The sequence below is a fragment of the Ambystoma mexicanum genome, chromosome 5p, assembly GCF_040938575.1.
Source record: "Ambystoma mexicanum isolate Mex_15411 chromosome 5p, UKY_AmexF1_1, whole genome shotgun sequence".
Lineage (NCBI taxonomy): Eukaryota > Metazoa > Chordata > Amphibia > Caudata > Ambystomatidae > Ambystoma > Ambystoma mexicanum.
In genome coordinates, this window is record NC_090930.1 from 72,531,609 (window position 1) to 72,556,908 (window position 25,300).

The 25,300-nt window shown below is 44.4% G+C and overlaps 1 protein-coding gene across 1 annotated transcript in view; it reads right to left on the reverse strand.

The window, feature by feature from the left end:
• Nucleotides 1-25,300, reverse strand: part of IGBP1 (immunoglobulin binding protein 1) — a 123,306-nt gene that overhangs the window by 61,499 nt on the left and 36,507 nt on the right. The window contains exons 3-5 of the mRNA XM_069612478.1: nt 17,357-17,552; nt 9,998-10,080; nt 9,392-9,504 (exon numbers count right to left, since the gene is read on the reverse strand). Coding sequence (XP_069468579.1) covers nt 9,392-9,504; nt 9,998-10,080; nt 17,357-17,552 — 392 coding nt within the window. The remainder of the gene's footprint in view (nt 1-9,391; nt 9,505-9,997; nt 10,081-17,356; nt 17,553-25,300) is intronic.

The window sequence follows — 25,300 nt, forward strand, 5'->3', positions numbered from 1 at the left end:
GAGATTTTACTGAGACTAGATTTTAGTGGCTAGAAAAGAGGAACACCGCCCATGGAAAAGGATAAGCTGCAGTCTCAACCCCCTCACTCCGTGTGCCTCTTTAAGGGGGAACTTATTTATTCAAAAATAGTACTAAAGACTTACACAAGGACTAAAATGAGTTGGAAAGAATGGTGCTAACACATGTAGATCACTACAGATTTTCCTAAAAACAAGGTACACAGAGGATTCTGACAGTTTAAGGATTTTTGGTAGGGCAGTTCTGGTAGGTCTATGGGATTGGACCCAATAGAAGGTAACAAAGCAATGGATTCAGTTTGTGGTTGCTGAGGAAGGTAAATACTCACAACAAGCACTTGAATGGGGTAGCTTGGACAGCGAGGCAAGGTCTGGTCATTGCACACAGCGGCAGGCTCGCCTAGAAGGGGACGGCTGGGCCTAGTCTGGTCACTGGACAGCGTGGTAGACCAGCTGGACAAGCAGGTAGCGGGGCAAAAGCTGGTCTGGTCACAGGATACTCCCAAAAAGGGTACCACAGCTTTTCCCCCTTACTCCCTGAATTATTGGGATTTCTTTTTTTTAGGGTTTTAATTCTGGATCAGATGTTCAACCTGAATAGGGTCAGCTAGCTCTGGCCTGGCAGTGGAATCTGGAATCTTGCAGGGTGAATCTGGAATGTCCGGGCCTCTGGATGCGCAGGAGCTGGAAAAGTCAGAAGAGAATCCAGAGCTCCCCATGCCTCCCCTTTATGTAGGAGCATGACATCAGAGGATTTTACTATGGGGCCGGCTCAAGCTAGAAACACCTCTTAACATCGGATAGGTCAGCCTATTTATGTCGCCACCTCCCTGGAAGCAGATTGGACTGAAGGAGGCGACGTTTTTACAATGTGCTTTGTTCATTCAAAGTTACTTTGACCAAAATCAGTTATGGGAGAAAAACACTCATATTTACAAATGTCATCATAGGGAAACTTATATGGACAGACTACACATCTTCCAAGACCCATGCTGATCCAAATCCCAAGACGGTACAATGCCGTTTAGTAATTCTGGTAAACATTCGCCATTTCCATGGAAAATAGTTCACCTACAATTTCATATATCTATACATATCACTGGTCATGTTCTCATTAATTTTCAAAGTTGTACCATGTATGTTTTCCCCAAAATTCACATTTTCCTGGGGTTTGCGTCCCCAACATGCCAGAAAAACCCCAAAGTCTTATTTTAATGGCACAAACATGACATTTAAATGGTCATAATTTCACATATGTCTTGTTGTTACTGAAATAAATGACAAACTGTAAATCAACTGGGCTGGCTTTGTGTTTCATATATGGGCATTCCTTTCCAGGCCACAGTCAAATGTCAGCCCTTCAAGTTGAGTTGAGGGGAGGTGTCACCAGGAATTCACACCTCTGTGTCCCGGCAGTCCATTGTTTCATGCTGGAGCAGTGCTGGTTTCGCCAGACGAGGGTGCAAGATGCTCCCCCTTTGCCCATTCATAGTTTCCAGAGGGCTGGTCCATTTGGGGGAAGATGATCCTGTTCCCAGGAAAGGCAAGGCCCTCACAGTAATTTTATTTATTTTTCTTCCCCTTAACCAAAAAGCAAGTCTTTTAGAAATAAATATCAGGTATATGTTTATAGCAACCCCCCCCCCCAATCACATTTCTATGCAAGCACAAAGCCTTAATTTAACATTTCACTTTTAAAAAGAAATGTTCTTGTTTGACAAAAGCACCATTTTACACGTGGGTGAATAATTCTTGAATGTCCCTTTCTCGCATCTGTATTCTGAGCATTTCAATGGCCCTAGTCAATTTCTAATACACAATCTGTCCAAGGCAAGGGTCCATTGAAACTGACATAAGCAGAGAGAGAGCGCTTCTTGTGAAGGGTTTGGTCAGGGTTATTTTGTTGCAAAAAGTAGAGCATTTACAGTATGGCCTGGAGTAAAGTTCTCTGCCCTTTCACAGATTTTGACTGACATGCCATTCTGAGGAATGCCCCGTTTGCTGGTGTACACCCTGTGTATGGGTGTACATGAATGTGTCTTACTGGAACCAAACTGGGTAAGAAAAGATGAAAAGGGCATCAGTGCGCAGTCATTTTAAATGCAGAACATATTCTTTTTCAGTGGGAAGTTTTGAGCTGGCAGCATAGCAGCGCTGCCTTTTAATTCTTTTCTTTGGTGCACACAAGGAAAACCCTGGCAGCCATTCTGCTGGTAACTGCTGAAAATGCAGTTTGGCGATGTAGGGGAGTTCTGCTGTGCTGATAAATGTACCCCACACAGCCCAACTAAAACTTTAAAAGATTTTCAAAACTTGCATCCATTGAGTCTGTGCCTACTGCTTGATACCATGCCTTCCTCACACCGCCTACATGGGACTTGAAAAACCTGTTTGTTCTTATGTTTTGACTACAACTACCAGTGATCCTCCTTCCACCCTGTTGGCTTCAGGTAATGCTGACGGAACGCAGTTATCAAGGAAAGAGGAAATTTTTGATTGCGAGGACTTTACCTGTGAATGTGTGCGACTTCGACAGAGGGAGGAGGATCGATAGGCAGATGCGAGCCTCTCGGAATCCACAGAAAACATTGGAGAAACGAACGGCACAAAATGCAGACCTTGGCACGAACAAATGAAGAGAAAATGATGAATAATGGGAGCAGGGGTTACAGGCATGTCCCCCACTGCCCTTATTCCACATCACGCTAATTCTGGTGTGGCAGGGGTGTCCCCTGCATCCATAAACTAAAGGAGACAAAGTAAAAAAAGAAAATAAAAATAAAAAAATAGTCCCTGCAGCAGAAGTTTTGACTCCCCATTGGGGAGGTGGATCTCACGTCGCGGGGTGAAAGGAGGAGCCCAGGAGCACAGGTAAGGTGCCGGGGGGGAATTATGAGAGTATTAAGGGTTAAGAGAGGGGGGGGGGGATGTCGGGCAGTGGCAATATGCATGATTTTTTCCTTTACGGAAATGTCGAAATTGTAATTTTTGGATGACATTTTTGTAAAAGAATAAATCATGTATATCCGGGCTTCTGTTGTCATGTCCTGGAGTGACAGAGCTACACAAAGCCAGGAGTGGCATAGCGGACACAGGTCCTGCTAGCTGGAGGGTGCGCTGGCCAAGCAAGAGGCTCCAGTCAGGCGCGGAAGGGAGACGGGAAGCAAACAGTCTTTCCTGGTGGCGTGATCACTAAAGTATAGTGGTGGGACTGGCACCCAGCAACCGACGCCGCGTCCGGGAGAAAGGAAAGCAAAATCCCGAGCTGCACAAAGTGAGTGCCGGTATCGATGAGACGAGCACGAAAGGGGAAGAAGAAAACGCTCCCAACAGGAGGACTGTAAACCTTGGGGTCACAGACTGCCGAAACCGTTCAGTGTACGAGGGGCTGGGAAAACAAAACCGGCACAAGACCCAGATAAAACAGAGTGAGAGATACGAATACTGCATATCACGGCTTAAGAAGCCATCATAAGTACGGAAGTCTGAAAGTGTGGAACGGGCATGCGATCCAAGTAAAACAGAAAGTAAGAGATACTAACACTGTAGATCAAGGTTGGGGAAGCCGCCCACAATATCAAGAATCTAAAAGAATTGAAATGGGCAAATGTCCTGGGAACAAGAGTGAAAGGGATACGTATGCTTGTTACCAGGGCTGGGAGAGCAGACAAATACGAGATTAATTGGACTAAGAACCAATAACCACAACAAAGAGCCGCAGGGAGTCTCAGTGCCACAAAGGTAGGATACAGAGAAGTGTGTGTAATGTAATCCTGGAGTGATTTAACCCAGTAGTACAAAGATGTAAAAGCACATAATACGAATTCGTCTTTTTGCTAAAAGGGGAGGAGAAACCGATCCAGAAGACATTTCTAATTTGAACTGAAACGCTATATTAAGACAGGAAAATTTTAAAATACATTTCAAAGGAACTCAGAATGATAAAGTCTCAGACAAATCTGACCAGGCAGAAACCCATTCCCAGGCCCTTTTGCAAGCCTCCTTTCCTTTTAGTTAGATTTTCTATAGTGGTAGGGCCAGTTAGGAACTAGGAGTTTGGACTCAGGACTCCATTTTTGGACTATCATGGTACAGATTTTATTTATTAAAAAATAAGAAAAATGCCCATCACAATGAGGGAAGTGCCCTACCTTCTAAAACAAAAGCAAAGGGTGCTTGCCAGAGTCCTCCTTCTAGTTCGCCACCCAGTTCAAACTTATACTTTAGATCAAGGCAAATGGCTTGCTAAAAATAGAAATCTAACTAGCAAAAATGAAGGTCTTTGCTTCCACGGCGCAGTACGTTTAGGTGCGATCCATTCGGCGGGCCTCATTCGCCGCAGCCAGCAGGAACCGATTGGCTCAGGGGTCGGCAGACCACTGGTATCTGCATTTCATAGGAATTAAAGCAGATGACGTGCAACGGGTCCATATTTGCATCTCTGAACAGAAACAGTGAACCCGAGGCGTATGCGAACAGGATTTCCTAATAGTTGGATATTTAAAATGAATGCATGGGCAGAATTAAATATGTACCACATATTCAAAATATTTACTAGGATCGAGGGAGCTGCGTAGGTTTGTTATTTGTGCAAAGAATGAGCACTTAGTTTTTTTTGTTATGTCTGTTTTAGTCAAATCGACTTTTCACCCATTAATCATATACAAATACACAGTCAACAATTCATTAACAAGATCTCACATTATAAAACAAATATATTTATAATAGTACAGTTACTCTAAAGTTACTAGTATTATTCACAACGTAGTCGAAATAGGTTTCAATAAAAACAATAGTCAAGGATTTGTTATGCGCCAAGAACATCAGATTCCAAAAAGCATCTGAGTGTTTAAATAATGGCAAAACTGGACCAAAACGGTCATAAACGGCATATAAAGTGGGGCAGCCAGTTAGTAAACGCCACGTGCGTTCCAGCTGCGCCTTATCATTACAGGATCTGCATAGCCTATCAGCTCGAGGAATCTTTGCTCTTGCACCCAAAGCGAACGCAATTGCATGAAGAATCTGCGTAGGTTGGGGATGGATGGAACATGGTTTTTCTTGTTTGTGCATTGGCAGTTTTTCAAACAGATGATCATATGCAGTGCTCATCCTCCAATCCCATATTTAAACTTGGTTTTTCAATTAACTTAATCAATATTGGTGCCAAAGTACAATCTGGTGACCAATCGACTTCTTTTTGAAAGCACAGACATGGTCACAAAGAACAAGTTCATCGGCGCTGATCTCAGTGTCTTTAGAGGCTGTGAACACTTTAATAAGCACGAGGTTTCGTCTTAGTTGGGCCAATGCCTCCAACGACAGTCGTAGTGCCACAGGAATATGTTAAACGGGGACACATTTGGCAGTCCCAATAAAAAGGCACCACCACGTCCCTTCAATCTTCAAAGTATTCATATTTAGATATAAATAGGTCTCCATTCCACATACGGTTGATGTGCAATGCAGTCTCCTGTAAACCGTCTAATCATGTATAGTGCGGTTAAAGCTTTCTTTGTTACTTCCTCCCACAGGATTTTTTTTGTCTGTTTAGCACCAAGGTGCACCCCAGCTGAAAGAATGCTTCCTCTTCTTGAAACATCATCACTTGCCCATCCCACTTCCAACAACCCCACAGAGCTGGTAGAGATTTACAATACCACTCTCAAAGAGGTACTAGATGCTATAACCCCACTTGAAAAGAAAAAAGCCAAGCATATACTTCATGCAAACTCCTGGTTCAGAACTCCTGGATGCCCGAACTATTAAAAGAGCAGCACTAACCGCATGGCAAACAAACCCTTCCTCTACCACAAAGGAGACCTACCTTACAGTAGCTAAACAGTACAAGCAGGCCATCTCTAAAGCCAAAGCCGCCACTTACAAATCCAGAATTGAGAAGGCTAACTTTCAGTCCAAAGAGTTATTTGCCATCTATAATGAGCTGACTATTCCCCCCCCCCCCCAACCTCCACACAAACTACCAAGAAAAACGAAACCTGGTGTAACAACATTCAACACGCGATGTTAAACAAAATAAAAAAACTCCAGAACAAAATTAAGACTCAATTTGACAAACTGTCCAAAGCCAATCCACACACACCTAAGCCCTCGGCCACCACGCTAGTCGCAGACTCCCCACATGACCCAAACAAACCCACACCCTTTGCATTCAGGGAAGTTACCATCCCGGAGGTCCTACTGATCATGAAGCGCACCAAACCATCGCTATGTAAAGGGGACCCATGCCCAGCCAACCTAATCAAAGAATGTGGAACAGCCCTAGCCCCATTTGTCACTAGCTTCATTAATGCCTCCTTTGCCAACATCACCGTCCCGCTCGCCCTTAAGGAAGCTTGGGTTCGGCCACTCTCAAAGAAACCCACCCTGAACCCTGACTCCTTTAACAACTACCGCCCAATTACCACTGTGCCATTCTTGCTGAAAATTCTGGCCAAAGCCGCCTACTTACAAATTCAATCTTACCTGGAAACACACAACATCCTAGGCAAAAGAATCTGGCTTCCGCCCTCGTCACGGCACAGAATCGGCCCTACTGGACCTCAAGAACCAATTACTTGAAGCCATGGACAAAGGCAAATCCTCACTCCTACTCTTGGATCTCTCTGCGGCCTTTGATTTGGTTGACCACAAGATCCTGTGTAAACATCTCACTGACACGGCTCACTTCTCCCAAGAAGCTATTCCCTGGATCACCTCCTTCCTGGAGGGCCGAGCTAGGAGGGTCTTCTCCGACCAGGCCTCGGCCTCCCTTTCCCCCAATGAGTGCAGAGTGCCACAAGGATCATGTACCTCCCCCTACGCTCTACAATCTTTTCACCCTTCCCCTGTTCAGCGACCTAGAAGAATTCAGCATAGCGTTTACTAACTATGCCGACCACACAAATTCTTCTCCCCCTTACAGGGAACTACAAACAGGACCTCAACACCCTCCAGAAGGCATATGCACGCATCCAGGGCTGGATGGCAGCCAATAGCCTCTGTCTAAATGGAGAAAAAACAGAAATTCTACTGGTAGGCCCAAAAGAATCCCTAAAAAAAACTAGACATCAAATACAATTCCTTCAGTATTGAGAACAGTGTTATCACAGCCCCTACTGCAGTGAAAACCCTTGGTGTATATCTGGACTCCACCTCATCAATGGACAGGCAAGTCAGTGCCATCTCATCTTCAGCTGCACTTACAACAAAAATCATAAACGCAGTCAAACCTCACCTGTCAAACAACTGTCTTAACATCGCTAGAGCCACAATTGGTGCAAAACTTGATTACTCAACATCCTACTCCTAGGCACTTCAGCAAATAACATTAACAGATTGCAAATTGCACAAAACAGCGCCATGAGAGCCGCCCTCAGCATCCCCAGGAGAAAGCACATTTCCCAGGCAAGAAAAGATGCCCACTGGCTCCCCATCAAAGAACGCATAACATTCAAGGCTCTCAAACGCATAACATTCAAGGCTCTCACGATCACACACAAATGCCTCGCCCAGACCGCCCCAGCATACCTAGCAGAAAGAATACACCAGGCTCCGGCCTACCGACCAAGACATGACAAATACTCTCACCTACTCTCAGTACCAGCATTCAACGGACCCAAAAGTACCAGCTTTGAAGTACTAGCCCCAAAAGCCTGGAACGCGCTTCCACTCAGTTTAAGAAACTAAGAATCCCACACAGTTTTCAGAAAGGTGCTAAAAACAAAGCTATTTAACTAGACCACCCCCAAAATGTACAGTATCCTACACTGTTCCTCTGTAACCATGGAACACCAACTGTCATGTCATTAACATGTATTACTGCCTATGTATTATCCTTGCTATTCTGTATCACTGTTTCCGTCATATCTGCCATCTTGTATTAAGTGAATATTCTGTAACAGCCCCACAATACTCCATTAATGTTGGGGGGGAGGGGGGGCGCGTGTGTGTGAATTTGCCAACTACTTCCTTTGCCCCAGAGACGGTCTGTCCACATCACCAAACGCAGTACTAAGATCGGCAAATGCAGATTACAGTGACAATAGGCACGATGTATTAATAGCTGGCCTAGCAGGACGTTAGGAGTTGCACCACGGCCTTGTCGTAACGCAGTTAGAAAAGGATGTATTATTGGCAGTGTGGTGGCCCAATTAGTGAGTTCTTTTAACAGGAGCTTACTAAATATTATACCAAGAGAGTCAAGCATGGCTTACAATCTGCAATGTTACAGGTTAATACAAGCACGCTTTTTAAAAACACAGGAATCAATACAGATGGTCGCCATGTGTCGGGAATCTAGATGAAACAAAATATTGCTGAAAAACTATGCAAAATGATGGACCAGGACCAATGATCCGTTAGGAAGATCACATTTGACAAGCCATCCTGGAATGGTGCTGAGGGACGGTTTCAACTTTTTAATGATTTCGCTGATGCCTTCAACATTGAAGGACTCTCTTCAACCATGCGTAGCAAGAGAACTTGCTTCCGATGTAGTCCCTTCAGCCAGCATTTTCCTCTGCTTGTGTGCTGGACGCATCTCCTCATTGGTTAGCTGCCATCAATTCTGACCATTTATCCTAGGCTGCCAGCGACATGTTACGGGTTCTCAACCAGTTCTGGTGTGAAGCATTAGTGTGTTGGAAGTACTGCTTACGTTAAGAGCACTCATGCGCAGGATACTATTTTTTTGTAGTGTTGGATTCGTATGCGCATACGAGGTTGTAGATACCATAGAGGCTTCATAATCAGGTTATTTCACCGCTTTTCCTCCCTTGCTTTTGTTTGTGATCACTAGTGAAGGAGCTGCACAAACCCATTTCTAATCCGCGCGCTTCACGTCATTCATAAATTCAAGGGACAGATACGTAGACACCAAAATGCAGGGAGTCAATGTTCTTACATTAGCTTCTGTCCCCAAGAAGCCATGCCCATTAAAATAGACTTCATGTCTACCTGGCAAAGGATTCCATCTCCTAGAATTTATAGCGAGTAGGACACTAAGAGTAGCGTGGTAGCTGCGATCAATAAAAGCGACGGTTTACTCTCCAATAGCGCCAACGTGTTTGCTTGTAAATAGTCCAACTCTTCTTGTTGCCTGATTTCCAAGTGTAATAGGCGTCTTCACTAATCAAACATGGGGGAGTTACATTAAAAACACATGTATACATCAATTGTGCCCGGTTTTCATCACTCTTAATAGATGGTCTCAGGTGATGGAACAGATAATTGACCAGCATGTAAGGGGGAGGTGTGGTTACCATAAAGACAGACAGCGATGCATTCATTCACAAAACAGTGGATACAAAGCTTCAAAATGGCCTGCTTCCTCTGCTTCACCAGATCTGGTGGGCGGGTGCCTTGACCTTACCTGCGGCTCGACGGGGGATCCCCTGGTCAGGCAGGGCTCCTCTCAGCCGGTGCTGGTCATACCATTCGTCCACAGTCATTGTGGCCAGGCTGGGGTACCCCGCGCCAAAAACCCTGCCGGTGGGAGAATTACAGTGATTACAGAGTGTACTGAGCTTCCGAGCAAGAGAGGTCTCTTATTGCCATACAGAGCCAGCCGTTTCTAAAGCTGATCCTTTAACACACTACTAAAAGCAGACAGTCGGGGAAGCCAGTAAACCGTAGGGGATGACCACCCTACAAAACCAATCACCCGCCTGCATCTGAATACTACACGCATTAGAAGAGTAACACCACAGTGCTGCAAGAAGCTGCTGATCTGGCACAAATAAGAGAATGATCCGATTAATGGAAGGGGGCAAGCATGGGAAGGTCGCTCAGGTGGCATCCAGCCTGCTTGCCGGATGCCCACACTTCATTACTTTGCCTCGCTCCGCTATAAAAGCGTAATTCTAGCACCAACTGGAGTATCCATAGGAAGGGCGATGGGTGTAAGTTACTGCACCAATACATCTAGTGCCTAGTCTGCTTTACGCTCGCTTGGCAGAGAGGTGGGGGAGTCACTTACTTGGCCTGCACGGCATCTCGAGTCAGGATGAACGGCTGCATCGGGGGTCTTGCACGACGAGACCCACGTGATGATAACGCCAGCTGAAAGAGAGCAACAGAGGATCAGGAGCGGGGACACAAAAAAAGAATACGCTGTGTTTAGGCACAGAACATCGGGTGCAGGTCCTTGTGCGCCCTGTTGGTTGCGGCCAGCTGGGCGCAGGGACCTGCGAGCCCGCAATGAGAGGTTTCCTTAAATATATGGTCATATGAAGCACCAAAGAAATGCAATGCTTTGGATGACAGTAAAGTTAAGCAAACGCCAATCACGGGGCCTTCGCTGGTCTTTTGCCAAACAGCCTCGCAAACCCTGTGTCCCACAAACAGGACATGCGGTACACAGCAACCTGTTTGCGCATGGAACGTAGGGTGACCAGACATACCGTTTTTCCGGGACTGTTCCCCTTTCTCAAGATTACGTTTCCATTGGAAACTGCAGTGGTCCCGGTTTTTTGTAGTATGTCTTTATAGCCGGCAGGCAGGAATGCACAATCTCGCAAGAAATGCTTCATTTTACAATTTAAGATAGTTAGTTTGTGATGAATTAATTATAATCCGTGTTTCTGTGAACTTTGAATATGTGATGCACTTAAACCCCCTTCTCTTCCAAACGCCACTGAAGTGTAGAGCCTTGACAGCCACTTTCAAGAGTTAGTCCTACTTTTATGTTAGTTGCCATGTCCCGGATTTTTACTTTTTAAATCTGGTCACCCTAATGGAATGTTCACTCACACTAAAGCTCCATGTACTGAGAGTAGTGCTTGCCTAAATATACCGTCATCCAAAGCACTGCATTATTTTCAGTGCTTCGCATAACAATGTGTTTAAGCAAACCTCAATATCCATGTTACATGATAGAGGTTAGATTTTTGATTCGGCACGCCCTCTTGGTTTCTTTGAGATTCATCGGCTACATAAGGACTGAACTAACAGTGATGGAAGTGATGTCGCAGAGCACAGCTGATCTGTGGAATGCCGGCAGGCCTCGGAGATGGGCATGAGAACAGCCCTCCCTTGAGAATTACACAGTACTGACGCTGCTGGCTGAAGTCCCAAGGCTGCTAGAGGCTGCCATGCAATGACAGTCTGCTCCGTTACGAAACCTATTTTCTTTCCCCCGTTCGGCGAAATGTGTTATCATACGTGGCGTTAATGGGTGGAGACTAATATGTAGCTTCTGCATTGTACATAAGGATGAGCCAGGCGTGGGAGGGGCAGAACCGAATGCAGCCCTACCAAGCACCAGTGTGTGTTAGCATTAAAGAGCTTTTTCTCCCCACTTCTGACCTTGTGTGTTATCTGTGTGCAAGAGTGCCTGGAATGCCTGAGGCAGTGTGAGGGAGCTGGATGAGCACTGGTATCGTGGGGAGCAGGACGAACCTGTAACACGTAGGTCCCCACATCCTGCTGCCCGCAGCCAACAGGGCACGCCTTAAAGGGAGCAGCACCCACGACTCAGCGCTTTCGGTTCTGGCTATTTCTGTGCGGAGTCGGAATGTCCAGCTTCGACAAATGGGGTACTGGGACATATAAATAATTGACAACGGTGCTAAACAGGACCATTACAGCCCTGTGCATGCTTGAAGAAAGAGGGAGAGCCACACAGGAAAGGAGTGCGAGCGCCACGAACAGATGGAGCAGCAGGCACAGGAGTATCAAGCAATGAAAGAGTAAATGAGTGACTGCTAAACAGGACCATTACAGCCCTGTGCATGCTTGAAGAAAGAGGGAGAGCCACACAGGAAAGGAGCGCGAGCGCCACATACAGATGGAGCAGCAGGCACAGGAGTATCAAGCAATGAAAGAGTAAATGAGTGACTGCTAAACAGGACCATTACAGCCCTGTGCATGCTTGAAGAAAGAGGGAGAGCCACACAGGAAAGGAGTGCGAGCGCCACACACAGATGGAGCAGCAGGCACAGGAGTATCAAGCAATGAAAGAGTAAATGAGTGACTGCTAAACAGGACCATTACAGCCCTGTGCATGCTTGAAGAAAGAGGGAGAGCCACACAGGAAAGGAGTGCGAGCGCCACACACAGATGGAGCAGCAGGCACAGGAGTATCAAGCAATGAAAGAGTAAATGAGTGACTGCTAAACAGGACCATTACAGCCCTGTGCATGCTTGAAGAAAGAGGGAGAGCCACACAGGAAAGGAGTGCGAGCGCCACACACAGATGGAGCAGCAGGCACAGGAGTATCAAGCAATGAAAGAGTAAATGAGTGACTGCTAAACAGGACCATTACAGCCCTGTGCATGCTTGAAGAAAGAGGGAGAGCCACACAGGAAAGGAGTGCGAGCGCCACACACAGATGGAGCAGCAGGCACAGGAGTATCAAGCAATGAAAGAGTAAATGAGTGACTGCTAAACAGGACCATTACAGCCCTGTGCATGCTTGAAGAAAGAGGGAGAGCCACACAGGAAAGGAGTGCGAGCGCCACACACAGATGGAGCAGCAGGCACAGGAGTATCAAGCAATGAAAGAGTAAATGAGTGACTGCTAAACAGGACCATTACAGCCCTGTGCATGCTTGAAGAAAGAGGGAGAGCCACACAGGAAAGGAGTGCGAGCGCCACACACAGATGGAGCAGCAGGCACAGGAGTATCAAGCAATGAAAGAGTAAATGAGTGACTGCTAAACAGGACCATTACAGCCCTGTGCATGCTTGAAGAAAGAGGGAGAGCCACACAGGAAAGGAGTGCGAGCGCCACACACAGATGGAGCAGCAGGCACAGGAGTATCAAGCAATGAAAGAGTAAATGAGTGGCATAAAAGACCGGATGAAACCAGAGCTGCAAACAGTGGGGGGGGGGAAGGCACGTTCGGGTGGCATGCAAGCACTAATGTAAAGGGTATGGTAAATGGGTGTTGTACAGCGCACCATTGCCAGTTCTGCTGTTTGAGGTCCTGTGCAGCAAACCACCAGCAAAGGCCCCCTGCTTTGTATATGCATTGAAATTGCATTAAGGCACAATACACAAAATGACCACAAGCAGAGACATTAATTGATGATACCCCAGTACATCACAGGGAGTTGCAGGACAAGAATTTAACAAGAGACAACCATTGTGATGTGCTTATGAACTGTCACAGCATTGTAAGTGGAACAACATTTATAGTCTGTTGAACTATGATTAATGCTTTCTCAAAAAGTGTGTACTATACACGGTCACTTCTATTGGCTCAATTCTGGCAGATCAGGTACATGGTCTGCCCAAGATTACACAGTTTAGTTAGTGGAGGAGCTGGGAGTGGAGGCCAGTCTGCAATTTAGGTCCTTGACTGACCACATATCTTCTCAGCTCTAGTTGGTACACATACAGAATAATACACCAACCTAATAACTACAAATGTTGGGAAGCCTACATCCTCTCTCCCAGCCCATGAAATTCCTGGCAAGGAAGAAGGCCAGGAAACACAGCAATCACCCATTCTATTTCGGACCGATCCCCAGTGGTCCTATGATTGACAAGTATGCCGAGAGATACACCCTCAGTCAGCCCTACAGACCAGGTGCGGTACGGATTTACCCCAGCGTGGACGAAGAGCCACGGGCCAGGATTAAAGACACCTCAATTGAAGCACAAAGAAGCCATGTTGCCGACGGAGACACCACGGCATGCACGTGCCATCCACATGGGACACAAACACGTAGTCGAATACATGAACAACACGAGTGCACAGTTCTATAGTTAAAGGACAGACATGCATACGGTCACTGCTTTTATTATTTTTGACACTTGCCAAACGCAGCAACGCAGAAACCGGAAGTGGCAAGAGATCCTGAGCACAACTTGCAGATGCTTACATGCAAATAACCCAATGGAACTGCAAGAGCACCTATGGGACCTGACAGAACCAAGTGCAACTAACCTATGGAGAATGTAGTATAGCATTAACACTGTAGAAACTGCATTACAATGATTGAGGAAAGGTATCCACGGGCCTCTCAGCAAGAGACGAGCTGAGCTGAATTCAGGCTGGACAGAGAGCAAGACAGAACCCGCAGCCAAGGCCAAGAGATACGGATGGCATTCCAATCCCTAGACGACAAAGGCATCAGCTGCAGAAAATACGAACAAACACCACATAATTCAAAGCTGCACAACTCAAATTTGTGGTCTCTGAACACGTGACGTGGCCGAAGTAGACAAAGGTCAGTGATCGGCGGTGGGGAAGGGAGGCTACCAGACTTAAGACTGCAACAAATATGCCACAATGAGACAAGTGTTGCGCTGAGCATGAGAACACTCAGACGAAGTTGTTACACACAGTTACAATGCAGACAGTCATTCTCATTACCTTTAAGAGGTACACAGAGCTGATCATCTTGGCAGATCACAGGGCTGGGGACGTCTGCTCTAGTCAACCACAGTTTAGTACCATAGGGGGTGGGGAGTAACGGGCAAGAACCAAATGGTAAGTCCACCACACTGCAACACTGTTGCAGATAGTGACTTGGGGATGGACCAGGCCAGCCACCTGACATGCGAGGGCCAGTAGAACATCTATAGTGTCCACTATAGGTGGTATAATACTAAATAACCAATCGTGTGGCCCGATAGGTTTCCAGGAGAAGGGCCCAGGTTACAAAAACATGCTGACGACATATCGCATTAAAACCGGCCTGCGAGCCGAGGAAGAGTGATGGGCATGGATTTTTCCTGTGTTTGTTTGTAATAAACAGCAGTTTGAACTTGCCGTTGACCGAGTCCTCCGTGTATCCTTGGGAGGGTGTTGGGCCATCCAAGAGTCTGCAGACTTTGTCCCGCTGACATACCTGGAAGTTCTTCCCAACAGTACTTTTATAGTGCCCATTCTGGATGAAAAATGCAAAGTAACGCAAGCCTAATCTTCGTTCTTTTGGCTTAAACTTAATTTCAAGCTGTAGGGACACGTTGCAGCTCCGCTTCTACTTCTGCGCAATGAAAAGAAACTATGATGTACCAAAAAATAAAAAGTAATTTCTCCATGACATCAAGGAAATAAATGAGATGTTAAAAAAAAAATAAGAGGGGTGGCAGCAGAGGTTTTTTTTTTTTACTCCATTTTAAGTGTTGTGAGTAGATGCAGACTTCTGTTGTCAACTGGTGGAGCATGGAGGGGGCTTTCAGAAGCACCCTCCCAAAATCAGGGCACGTGGTTAGTATGCCATGGTTACTATTTTGGACCTATGTTGTGGAATATATGTTGGCAGAATAGTGTTGAAATACAGAATTGTAACCAAAGAATAACACTTTCCTTGGCGAGGTAATAGAGAAACTAATCGGAATATTAAAGAACCATGGGTACTCCTACTTATCAATAAAGCCAGTCTAGCTTCTACAGTCCCAAACAACTACCGGCCAATCAAACAGCCCCTTTCCTACTAAAACTATTGGACAGGATAGCAAGCTAACCATATCCTGCTACAGCAATTAATCAGCACTGCTTGAACTTAAGAACCAGCTCGATGAGATCAGGGACGAGGGCAAGCCTGCCCTACTGCTACTCCTTGATCTTTCAGCTGCATTCGACCTGGACGACGACAAGATCATTTGTCATCACCCAACTTCTGCAGCCAATCTCACCCGAGGTCTCGTTGCGGATTGCCACCTTTCTAGAAGAGCCATCAGAGTATTTGTTGAAAACGCCAGTGCCACCCCGGCATCCATCTCGTGCGGTGTGCCACAAGGTTCATGCGTTTCCCCGGCCCTCTAGATCTTCATGAAACCTCTGTTTGACTTACTAGACTACCGGTATATCCTATACCAACTACGCTTTTGATACTCAAATGTTACTTCTCCCTTTCCGGCAACTACCTTGAAGACGACACCACTCTAAAACGCTGTTTACATGACCATTCAACCAGGCCCAGATGGCAACACAACACCTCTGCCTTAATGATGAATAAGACAGAGATCTTCCTGGTAGGTCTGTCGGCAGGGATCAAGAAGCTTGATGCCCAATAGTCCCACATTCAATATTGACGGAATTCCAATCCCAATCTCTTCCTCAGTGAAAACACAGATACTTAGATGCTACTCTCTTGTTCACTCACTCGTCAAGTGAATTCCATCGCCTCCTCTGCCGCCTACACTACAAAACTGATCAACACATCCAGACCTTTTTTTATCCCCACCCCCCTCCCCCAACAGCCGCCTTAAAATTGACAAGCTATTTTCCGATTAGCTATTTTCGGATCGAAGATGGATTGTAATGCACTCTTTGCAGCCATCCATTTCCAAGCACAGCATCCAAAAAATGCAGGTTCTACAGAATAACACTTCGAGCAGTACTCCCCAAGCGCGATCATATAAAACTTGGCAAGAAGAAATTCCCACTGGCTCTCCATTCGTGAACGGATTCTATTCAAAACCTTGCCAATCACAAACATAGGTCTCTCCAATGTGGCTTCTCCTACCTCTCATAGAAAATTAGGAATGCCAATTTTTCAAGACCCACCAGTGAGGCCTTGGCTAACCGTCTCGTCCAACCCACATTTAAACGGACTAAAGCGTCAGGCTCGAGTTTCCCCGACGACTGCAGCCAAACAATGGCACGTACTCACGCCGGCTTTGCGTGCCGAGTAATCATAATGGACCTCTCTAAAGACTTGGCTTTAGAGAGACCGGTTTATTTAACAGCACCTTGATGCCCTTGGGTTTAGTGTGCTTTATAAATGGATAAATACATTATAATGTTGTAACTAGGCAATTATGAAAATTATGGATGTTGCGTTTAAGCATTTACTCTAACATGTATTGTGGTTACTCAACCATGGGATAATTTTTTAGATTAGTGGCACTCCAGATGCAGCTTTAACATAATAGCCCCAACCTTGACACAGATGCCCCCAGATCTAGAAAATGTCTTAGCAACTGAGCGCAATACGGACTCTATAGGGACCTGTTATAGCAAATAACTTACGTTTTTATGCATGGTTACTCAGGACACCAGCATCAAGTACCAACTGTTCACCTATAGATTCCAAACAAAGATCAAATGGCAAGCTGCAGATATAGCCAGAACTAGAAACAGAAGCCTCTGATGCAAGGACTTGGAAGCTTAGAACTTACTCTCCACGGAGGGAAAAGCGATCTGAGATAAGAAGAGTTTAGAGGCAATGAAACAGACCAATGACATGCCCTAACTGCATGCACTGCAAGTTGAACTGTGCCCACTACCCGTTTTCATTATGTACTCCTGCTGTTAAAGGCAACATATGAGCACCATTCATTGACAGCAGGAGTTGTAAGAGAAATGTTTGACTATGAAATGGCCTCATAACATTCTATGCGATTCCCTTATGAAGCTTGTGCAAGTATTGGGGTACCTGCTTCATGCCCTCCCGGCCTTTCAGGATCTCCACCTCCTGCTCCAGGCTCTCCAGCTCGTCCAGGCTGAGGTTAATCCAGCGTCGGAGCTGCAGCAGGTAGTACTCCCGCACTTGCTCCTCCTCCGCCTGGCCACTCTCCACCGTCTCCCTTATGGAGGCCAGCCTGGTCTCTGCCTCCTTCCTCTGGGCATATCTAGAGAACGGGTAAATAGAGATTATTCAGCAAGCCTAACTCGCAATACACATACCTTAGGACTAGTCCTACACAATCCCTCCATGTAGATTCTATTTGCCCCCCCGCACCCCAATGCATGCCCCCACCGTGAGGCTCTAAATCGTCAGAAAGGAGGATGAAGAAGAGGGCAGAGATTATGGCGGATGGGAGACAGAGGAACCACTAGTACTTCCATGACAACAAACGCTTCATTTTAAGAATGGCTTAACCAAGGATTACAAACTCGCCACCATTTTCAAGAAACAGTTCACTAAACTAATTAAGCTAAACAGAGCAAACAATGAAAGCATTCACATTAACCATGGTGATCCGCTCAATGTTGAAAATGATAGTGAACAGCTAAGCAATCAAAAGAGACAAAAGGAATAAGCAGATCCAGTGATATCTTCCTGGACTTGGGGTGCCAATTCTGAGCAGAGAGGCAGCATTCACTGAAGTCATTTCCACATGCACCCAGTCCAGAGAACTAAAGTGAGGACCATAGTCAAAATGGACACATTTGATTAACACAGCAGGAAGGAAAGATGACAAAACAAGTAGCGGGGAACTTCACTGGACGCAATCATTAATGAAACAAGGGTTGTAATTTTGAGACGCTAGCTGAAGACCAGTCCTAGGGGGAGCACCTCGATTTTACAGCTTCTGGGTGCCATATGTAATACATTTAGGCTGCCAAGTGATACACATGACAAGTACATTTGTCTAACATTGTCCAACCGACAAATATTTTTTTTAAACAAGCATTTGCAATGCCAACAGTTTGGGCTTTTGTGGGCATCTAATAGCAGTGCCTGTGAAACGATCAATACTTTATACACATGGTCAATCAATGGGTGGGCAAATAGCCAAACACCTACAAGCTTTGTGTCGTCTCCAGCATACGATACTCGCACAATCCGAAGAGATGCAACAAAACAGAAGCGCCCACAACTTCAAGTAATCACTTCTGTGCTCTGCCCAGCGGCAAGATAAGCTAGCAACCAAAAGAGCGGTTGCTTGCTCATTCTGTGGCGAGGGGGAAGATGAACATTTAAACTCTATTATGTTTCAATCAAGGAGGTGGCTAATCAATAATCTATACGAAATCAAGCGTAACTTGCAAACATGTCCTGGGGTCTGTCCTGCCTGCAATACTCACCAGCCACACTGCTCCGCTTTTCTCAGCAAGAGAGTATGTCGGCTAGGGTGGCTTTTCACCTGTTCTGAAGTACAAAGGCCACACCTGAGTAAACATGTTGTTTGAACTGACAATAGCCATCTCATCTGCCCCGGTTTACTGGCGCTATTGAAACTTTCTAATCTAAATGACTACCATTTCTACATGCACCGCACTTCTGAAACCACCACTGAAACACCTGGGCATCAATTACTTTGGCCTCGAGTGCCACTTCATCACATGTTTTCTTGTTGGTCAAAACAAATGGTTGGGTCCCTGCCAAACTTCAATGCACTTACAGAGATTACATCCATCTTCTGTGGCACCACCAAGCCATGATTGTGTCCTCTCCTACTTGGTTATTTTTTTATTCTTATAACGCACTTCACACCCGTGAGCCTTAGAGAGCATGTAAGACATAAACAGGACATACAAAAGATCAAGAAATCAGAGGTAAAAACCGACAGGAAAAACAAAAACTCAATCTGGTGTGAGATAGAAAAACAAGGTCTTCATTCGTTTCTTAAAATCTGCCCGAGATCGAGGTATTGCATGCGGAAGGAACCTGGACATCAAAACTGGATCAGCCAAAGCTTGTCAATTTAAATCCGGGTTGCATGAATTTGTGGTAATCATGGAATCGCAAACAACGGCCTGGCAGAGGGGTAGTGAGACGATCACCCAAATATTGCGGCGCCTCGCTATTGCGGCACTTGTGAGTGAGACAGGAGTTGTGTTACTCCACCGTCAGAGGATTCCCCATATGCATGAGAGTTCCTTTCAATCTGCCAGAGTTCATACACTTGGGAAAAGGACTGGTCATTCAGGCCTTGCTTGGGCAGCGCTAAATAACTGCACATCAGTGTAGGGAGACCCCGCCCAGCTCTTTTCGTTTAGGGTCCCGAGTGCAAATGCAGCGCAAGGCACTGGGATGATTTTTATTTCATTTGATGGCATGCACACAGGCTGTATTTATTTTGAACCAGTCCAATAAAGCAAAAATTCGTTTACAAATACATTAACATTTTTAATTTTCCGCAATACACCCTAGTGCTTGGACACCTTATTCTCCCAGCAAGTCTATTCAAATAATGTAAACTACATAGCGCGGTGTGTCAATTCTCTGGACTAGCCATAAACCTAATGGAATTCTGAGAAACAACCTCACCCTTTTATGAACCCTGCAATGGCGTCTTGCCTTTGAGAATGATAGCTTGAGAGAGGGGGAAAGAAAATAAAAAACCAAGGAAAAGCTATTTAAAAAAGGCAGTCAAGAAAGACAGCCGGCGTAAGGGGAGAAAATAAAATCTGGTGATAAAACGAATCTCACGAATGTGCTTTTACCAAATAACTCATGAGCACAAATGATGGAGCTGGTTTTATCATGGCATCCTGAGCAGCAAACATTTCGTGAAGTAGCTCCTGGATGCAATATCCATGTCCAGCGTTACTGCTGGCACAACAGTAAGAGAAGCATAGGCCCAGGTAGAAAGTACCCAGCTCCTGGGCCTCAGCTGGGGAGCTGCAAGGGCACACATGGTGCCACACTGCTCACCAGCCGCCTCTGCATTCAAAGGTTAGGCCCCTCAGTTTGGCAGCGTCCTCCTCCAGTGCACATGGGAGGAAACCTGAGCAGTGAGCTTGTGGCATTGCGGATAAAGGTGAAGGGGCTGGACTGCCAGGACTACGTGCAGTACTTTTTGAAGACTTCTGGACACACACAGGCGGCTCTAAGGAGATACAAGCCAACATTCGCAAGGAGGCAGAAAAACACCCTGCGGGCCAGCTCCACGGTGTTCGGTCCCCCAAACAACGTAGTTGTAAATGTCTGTAGAATTTCCAACTGCTTATATACAACTGATAAAGACTTGCAACCGGAGCTGTCGTGTTTGCCCATTCCATGCTTGAGCAGGCCATCCAGTGCTGGTTTTAGTCTTGGGTTTTTAGGGTGGTTTTCCCCAGTTTTACTGATTTTGACTTATGAAAATCTCAAACTTATATTAAAAATAAATAGAAGGTCAGCTCTACAAGAATGTAAAGAAAAAGAGCAAATCTGAATGTCCAATTCAATCATGCATGCCATGAGGAAGTTGGAGAGTCCGGTCCAAGATGCTCATGAGGGTCTAAGCTAATTATTCCGGTTTATCAGCAAACACCATTTAAAAGCAGTAATTTATAGGTGCCATCTAAAATAAAATACAATAACGAAATGTCCGGTGAAAAACAGAACCCCTAATGGGTGTGGGTTTTACAGAACCCTTAAATAAAACTGGGTATCCGGAAGAAGTCAAATACTTTGAAGTGACTTGTTGCAACCCAGCACCTAACGAGGCTGCAGTTGTTCAGAGTAGGTGCCTTGTTATTTGTTGCCTTGCTACAGACAGTTAAGTAGGTGTGTAATAGCGCGATGAATAAGTATTTCCATTGGCTGTTCAAGCCCTGGTGGACGCCTGCCCACCCTGGTCTTTCTGCCACAGCCTCAGTGACTCACAGCCGTCTCATGTATCTTACATGTCTTGTTCTGTTCCATCTTATTTCAAAATTGGATATGGTTTTACAACCCTTAGCATCCAACAGAAGATGACTGGGTTCCTTAGTACACAACCTAAAACGGATGTAAAAACTATTGATGCCGTCGATCCAACAGCAGCATTTCTGTCTCAATCCTAGCGCTGCGGCCTGGCACTACCCCGCACTAAAAAGAGTTGCTCGCTCTCTTGCCCGCAGCCTATTATAGCGGTTTGCTCCACCAAGTTGAAGCAGTCTTGAAGTCCCTTTTTACTCTGTCTCAGGTTATTGTCCTAACTCTCCTGCTTCACTTTTCCCATTTTAAGCTCTCTCACCTTCTGTTGGGGTTTCCCGACTCAGTCTTAATTTCTGCTTTGCTTCTAACCCTCAATCCGATTGCTGTCTCCATTTCCTGAGTATCCTTCTCTCTCCTGGAAACCGATTGCAACAATATGTTAATTTTCGGATGAATGGAAAGGAGTGGGGGGCGGGGGTGCTAGTTGGAATGTGGTGCCACATATCACTGTGGACGGTGGTAGAGTTAAGGTTTGGAAGTCATACGGTGATGACTGTAGATTATGGGAGCAATACCCCAAAATATACATGGCGAAGGGGCACTGCCCGCTCTTTGATCGAATACTTGTGTCTCTAACTCCTTGCTATCTAGCATCAATTATTGCAATCATTGATAAAATTGAACACAGTGATCATGCTCCCATCCACATAGATATTTCTATGTCCTATACCTCTTACGAAAATAAGCAAGATATAATCTCAATGAGATGCAACCCCAAGTTATGCAATTGCATGGCTAACATGGTTTCAAATGACCTATTTGATAAAGGGTACGACATATATGTTCATCCAGACTGCGTGCAGCGTATTGTCAATTCTGTCAAGAACTCCTTAGCATATCTTGTAGATATGCAGAAACTATGAGGATAAATCCTCCTACAGTTATGATATCAAAACGCTGAAACGTCAAAAGAACTAAGACATTCGTAGGTTGTACTATGACCTATCAAATTCACAAAGAGCAGATCAGAAGAAACTAATTGTAAAGAAGTATACATTTAAAGTTAAGGTGATTCACCTAAACATCTACAATAATAATTGTTCTATGATAAGATCTATATGTCGGCATAACACAAGGGAAATTTGGGCTATTATCAAAAAGGGACAACCTGGCAAAGTTAATGACTCTCCCAGTTCAATTAGTGCTGCATCATGGATGGATTTTATTGGTATGATATATACATTGCCTGAGAGATTTGCCAATATCTTTAATGCGTTTTCCAGTCCTATCAAATGGTCACTTTTGGACATTGAAATGGCCATTAATAAGCTGTTTAACTCAAGGGCTCCTGGTCCCGATTACATCCCCACTTGTGTATATAAGGCTGATGAATCATTTTGGGCAGCCATTCTAAAAATTAAATTGGATAACATCCTCAAGACTGGTAATCTTCCTGATTCATGGGTGGCTTCCATTGTTATTACTATTTTTAAAAAGAGGCATACGTCCAAAACTGAAAATTACAGACCCATATCATTAACAGATGCAGCAGTGAAAATCTTTTCAATTTTGGTAATCTCTGATCTTGAAGAAGTTATGAAAGTAAAAAAAAATATATATTCTAAATTCCAGACTAGTTTTAGAAAATATATGTCAACCACCCTGAATGCCACTATTATGGCTCACTTAATCGCTGGTACAAAGAATAATGAACTCAATACATCTATAGGTACGACTTCTGCATTTGACACTGTGGTTCGGAACATTTTATGGTCAAAGATGGTAGGAATCCCTGATCATCTTATTTATTGGATTTCTAAGTTCCACCTCACATCATGCAGAATTCGTATCACTAAAGAGGGTGCGCCGACTATTTTGACCTCATTAGGACTAAAACAAGGATGCAATTTTGCATCAATCCTATTTAATATATATTTATGTGATCTTCAAGACATATGGAATGAAAGTAATAAGTTTGCTGCAAGGCTTTGTGCGTTGAGAATTCATTGGCTAGCCTTTGCTGATCTTATCCTTTTTACCTTACTCCAGCAGTCTAAATAAGAAACTGCAAATGTTCTCTGAATTCGCTTATAACCATAACTTAAAGACCAATCTCGCAAAGACCAATATTATTTATGATTTTGGACTTTAAGAAAAAAATAAGAAAGCTCAAGTGGTCTGTAGATGGAGCAGTAATTGCGCAAGCATGTGCAATTACTTATCTAGGTTACTAGCTTAGTAATATTTCCTCGACTAACGCATGGAGTGAATATATTAATTAAGTAAGACCTCTGGCTAGCCTGATGAAAATAATTTCAGCCAAATATTGCACATTTTCGGTGGATCCCTTATTAGAATTTATGAAACTAAAAGTTGAACCATCGTCTTATATGCTTTGGGCATTTGCACTATTACTTTGAACTTGCAACTTGACATACTACACTGTAGATTGTTAAAATCGGCACTTGTCGATACCAAATTGTATCATACGCCATGAATTAGGGATCACATCATTGTCATGTCGAAAAGACTGGAGAGATTTATCATATTACGCCAGGATGCGGTCCCCTTTGGAAAATTCCATCTATGGCGATTTCAATGAGATGCTAAAGGGTTGTAGTTCAAGCTCATTTATGAACTATAACAAAAGAATGTGTATGATAAAGACCTCGATGTTGAACAATGGGATTTGAGAATAGGTCCCAGTTATGTGAAGAAGAAATTATGTGAACGAGATTGGTCTAATACCATTAATAATATAACCAAATATTCTACCTATTGTGAATATTCCAAATTCCCTCAGAAAAGAGATGGTTGCTGTCTTTATTTGAACATCTTTCCATGCAGAATTGTTCGTAGGATCTACATGAGATTTAAATTTAATCAAATTAAAACACTGGATAGGACCATATTTTGGAGTTACAACAAAAATAGACTACCCGTCAAGATCTTGTAGATTCTCTAAATGTGAGGAGGGTAATGAAACGTTAAAACATCTTATTCTAGAATGCATGCACTTCAGAGATGCACGGTCGAAGTATTAGATGAAATTTGTGGATATTGAATTTGTAGATTGTATGAACCGAACAATGTCAGGGCAATGCAATGCAATGCACTGATTTTTGCATTAGCAGCATTTCTACAAATAATTGAACAAGAAATAATGCTCCCGTCTAAATGAGTTTGAGTAGACTGCCAAATTTTATGCTTGAACTAATGATTGTATATCTTGTAATATGAGTTTTATGGTTTTAGATAGTTGAACTAATCTCTTAATTTTGGGAATTATTATGTTGGTTAATTTTGAGGTCGGACTTTATAATCTCTGTTTTGATTTTAAATTGAATTCAGGTAGCCCTATTCATACATCCGATTTTGCACATGCTGTGAATTTGTAAACACTCCCAGTATAGGGACTGAATGAATTTGGCGCTAGTGTACGATGCAAAATTGTATATTACTGCAAATTTGCACATATGTTGTATGGGATACATTACTCACCGTAATCATATTTCTGATGCTTGTATCTGCTTAGATTCACATGCTGTGCATACGCCGAAATCTAGCTCAATAGACTGGTTCCCATGGAATTTGGAAATGAACTTAGGTGAGAACCTAGGGTGAGTCAGTAAAACCAGTTTATCCTTATGAATAGTAAAGAAAGGATCCTGTACTGACAGAGCTTGAATTTCACTGACTCTTCTTATGGAGGTGATGGCTACTAAGAAGGCAGTTTTATAAGTCAGGTGTGTGAGACTAGATTTGTGCGTGGGGTCCCATGAGCTTAGCAAATACCACATTAAGGTCCCAACCTGGTGGTGGGTTAGAAATTGGGGGGTGGAGTCTCTTTACCCTTCCATAAATGCTTTGACAACTGCCACTTTCCACCATGACACCTTGTTATGGGAAGTGGTGTAGGCTGATAAAGCTGCCAGGTGCACTTTAAGTGAGTTAAGCACTAACCCTGCATCCAACAGGTGGAGCATGTAAGTGACAACATTAGGAGTACAATCAACTGGGTTGATT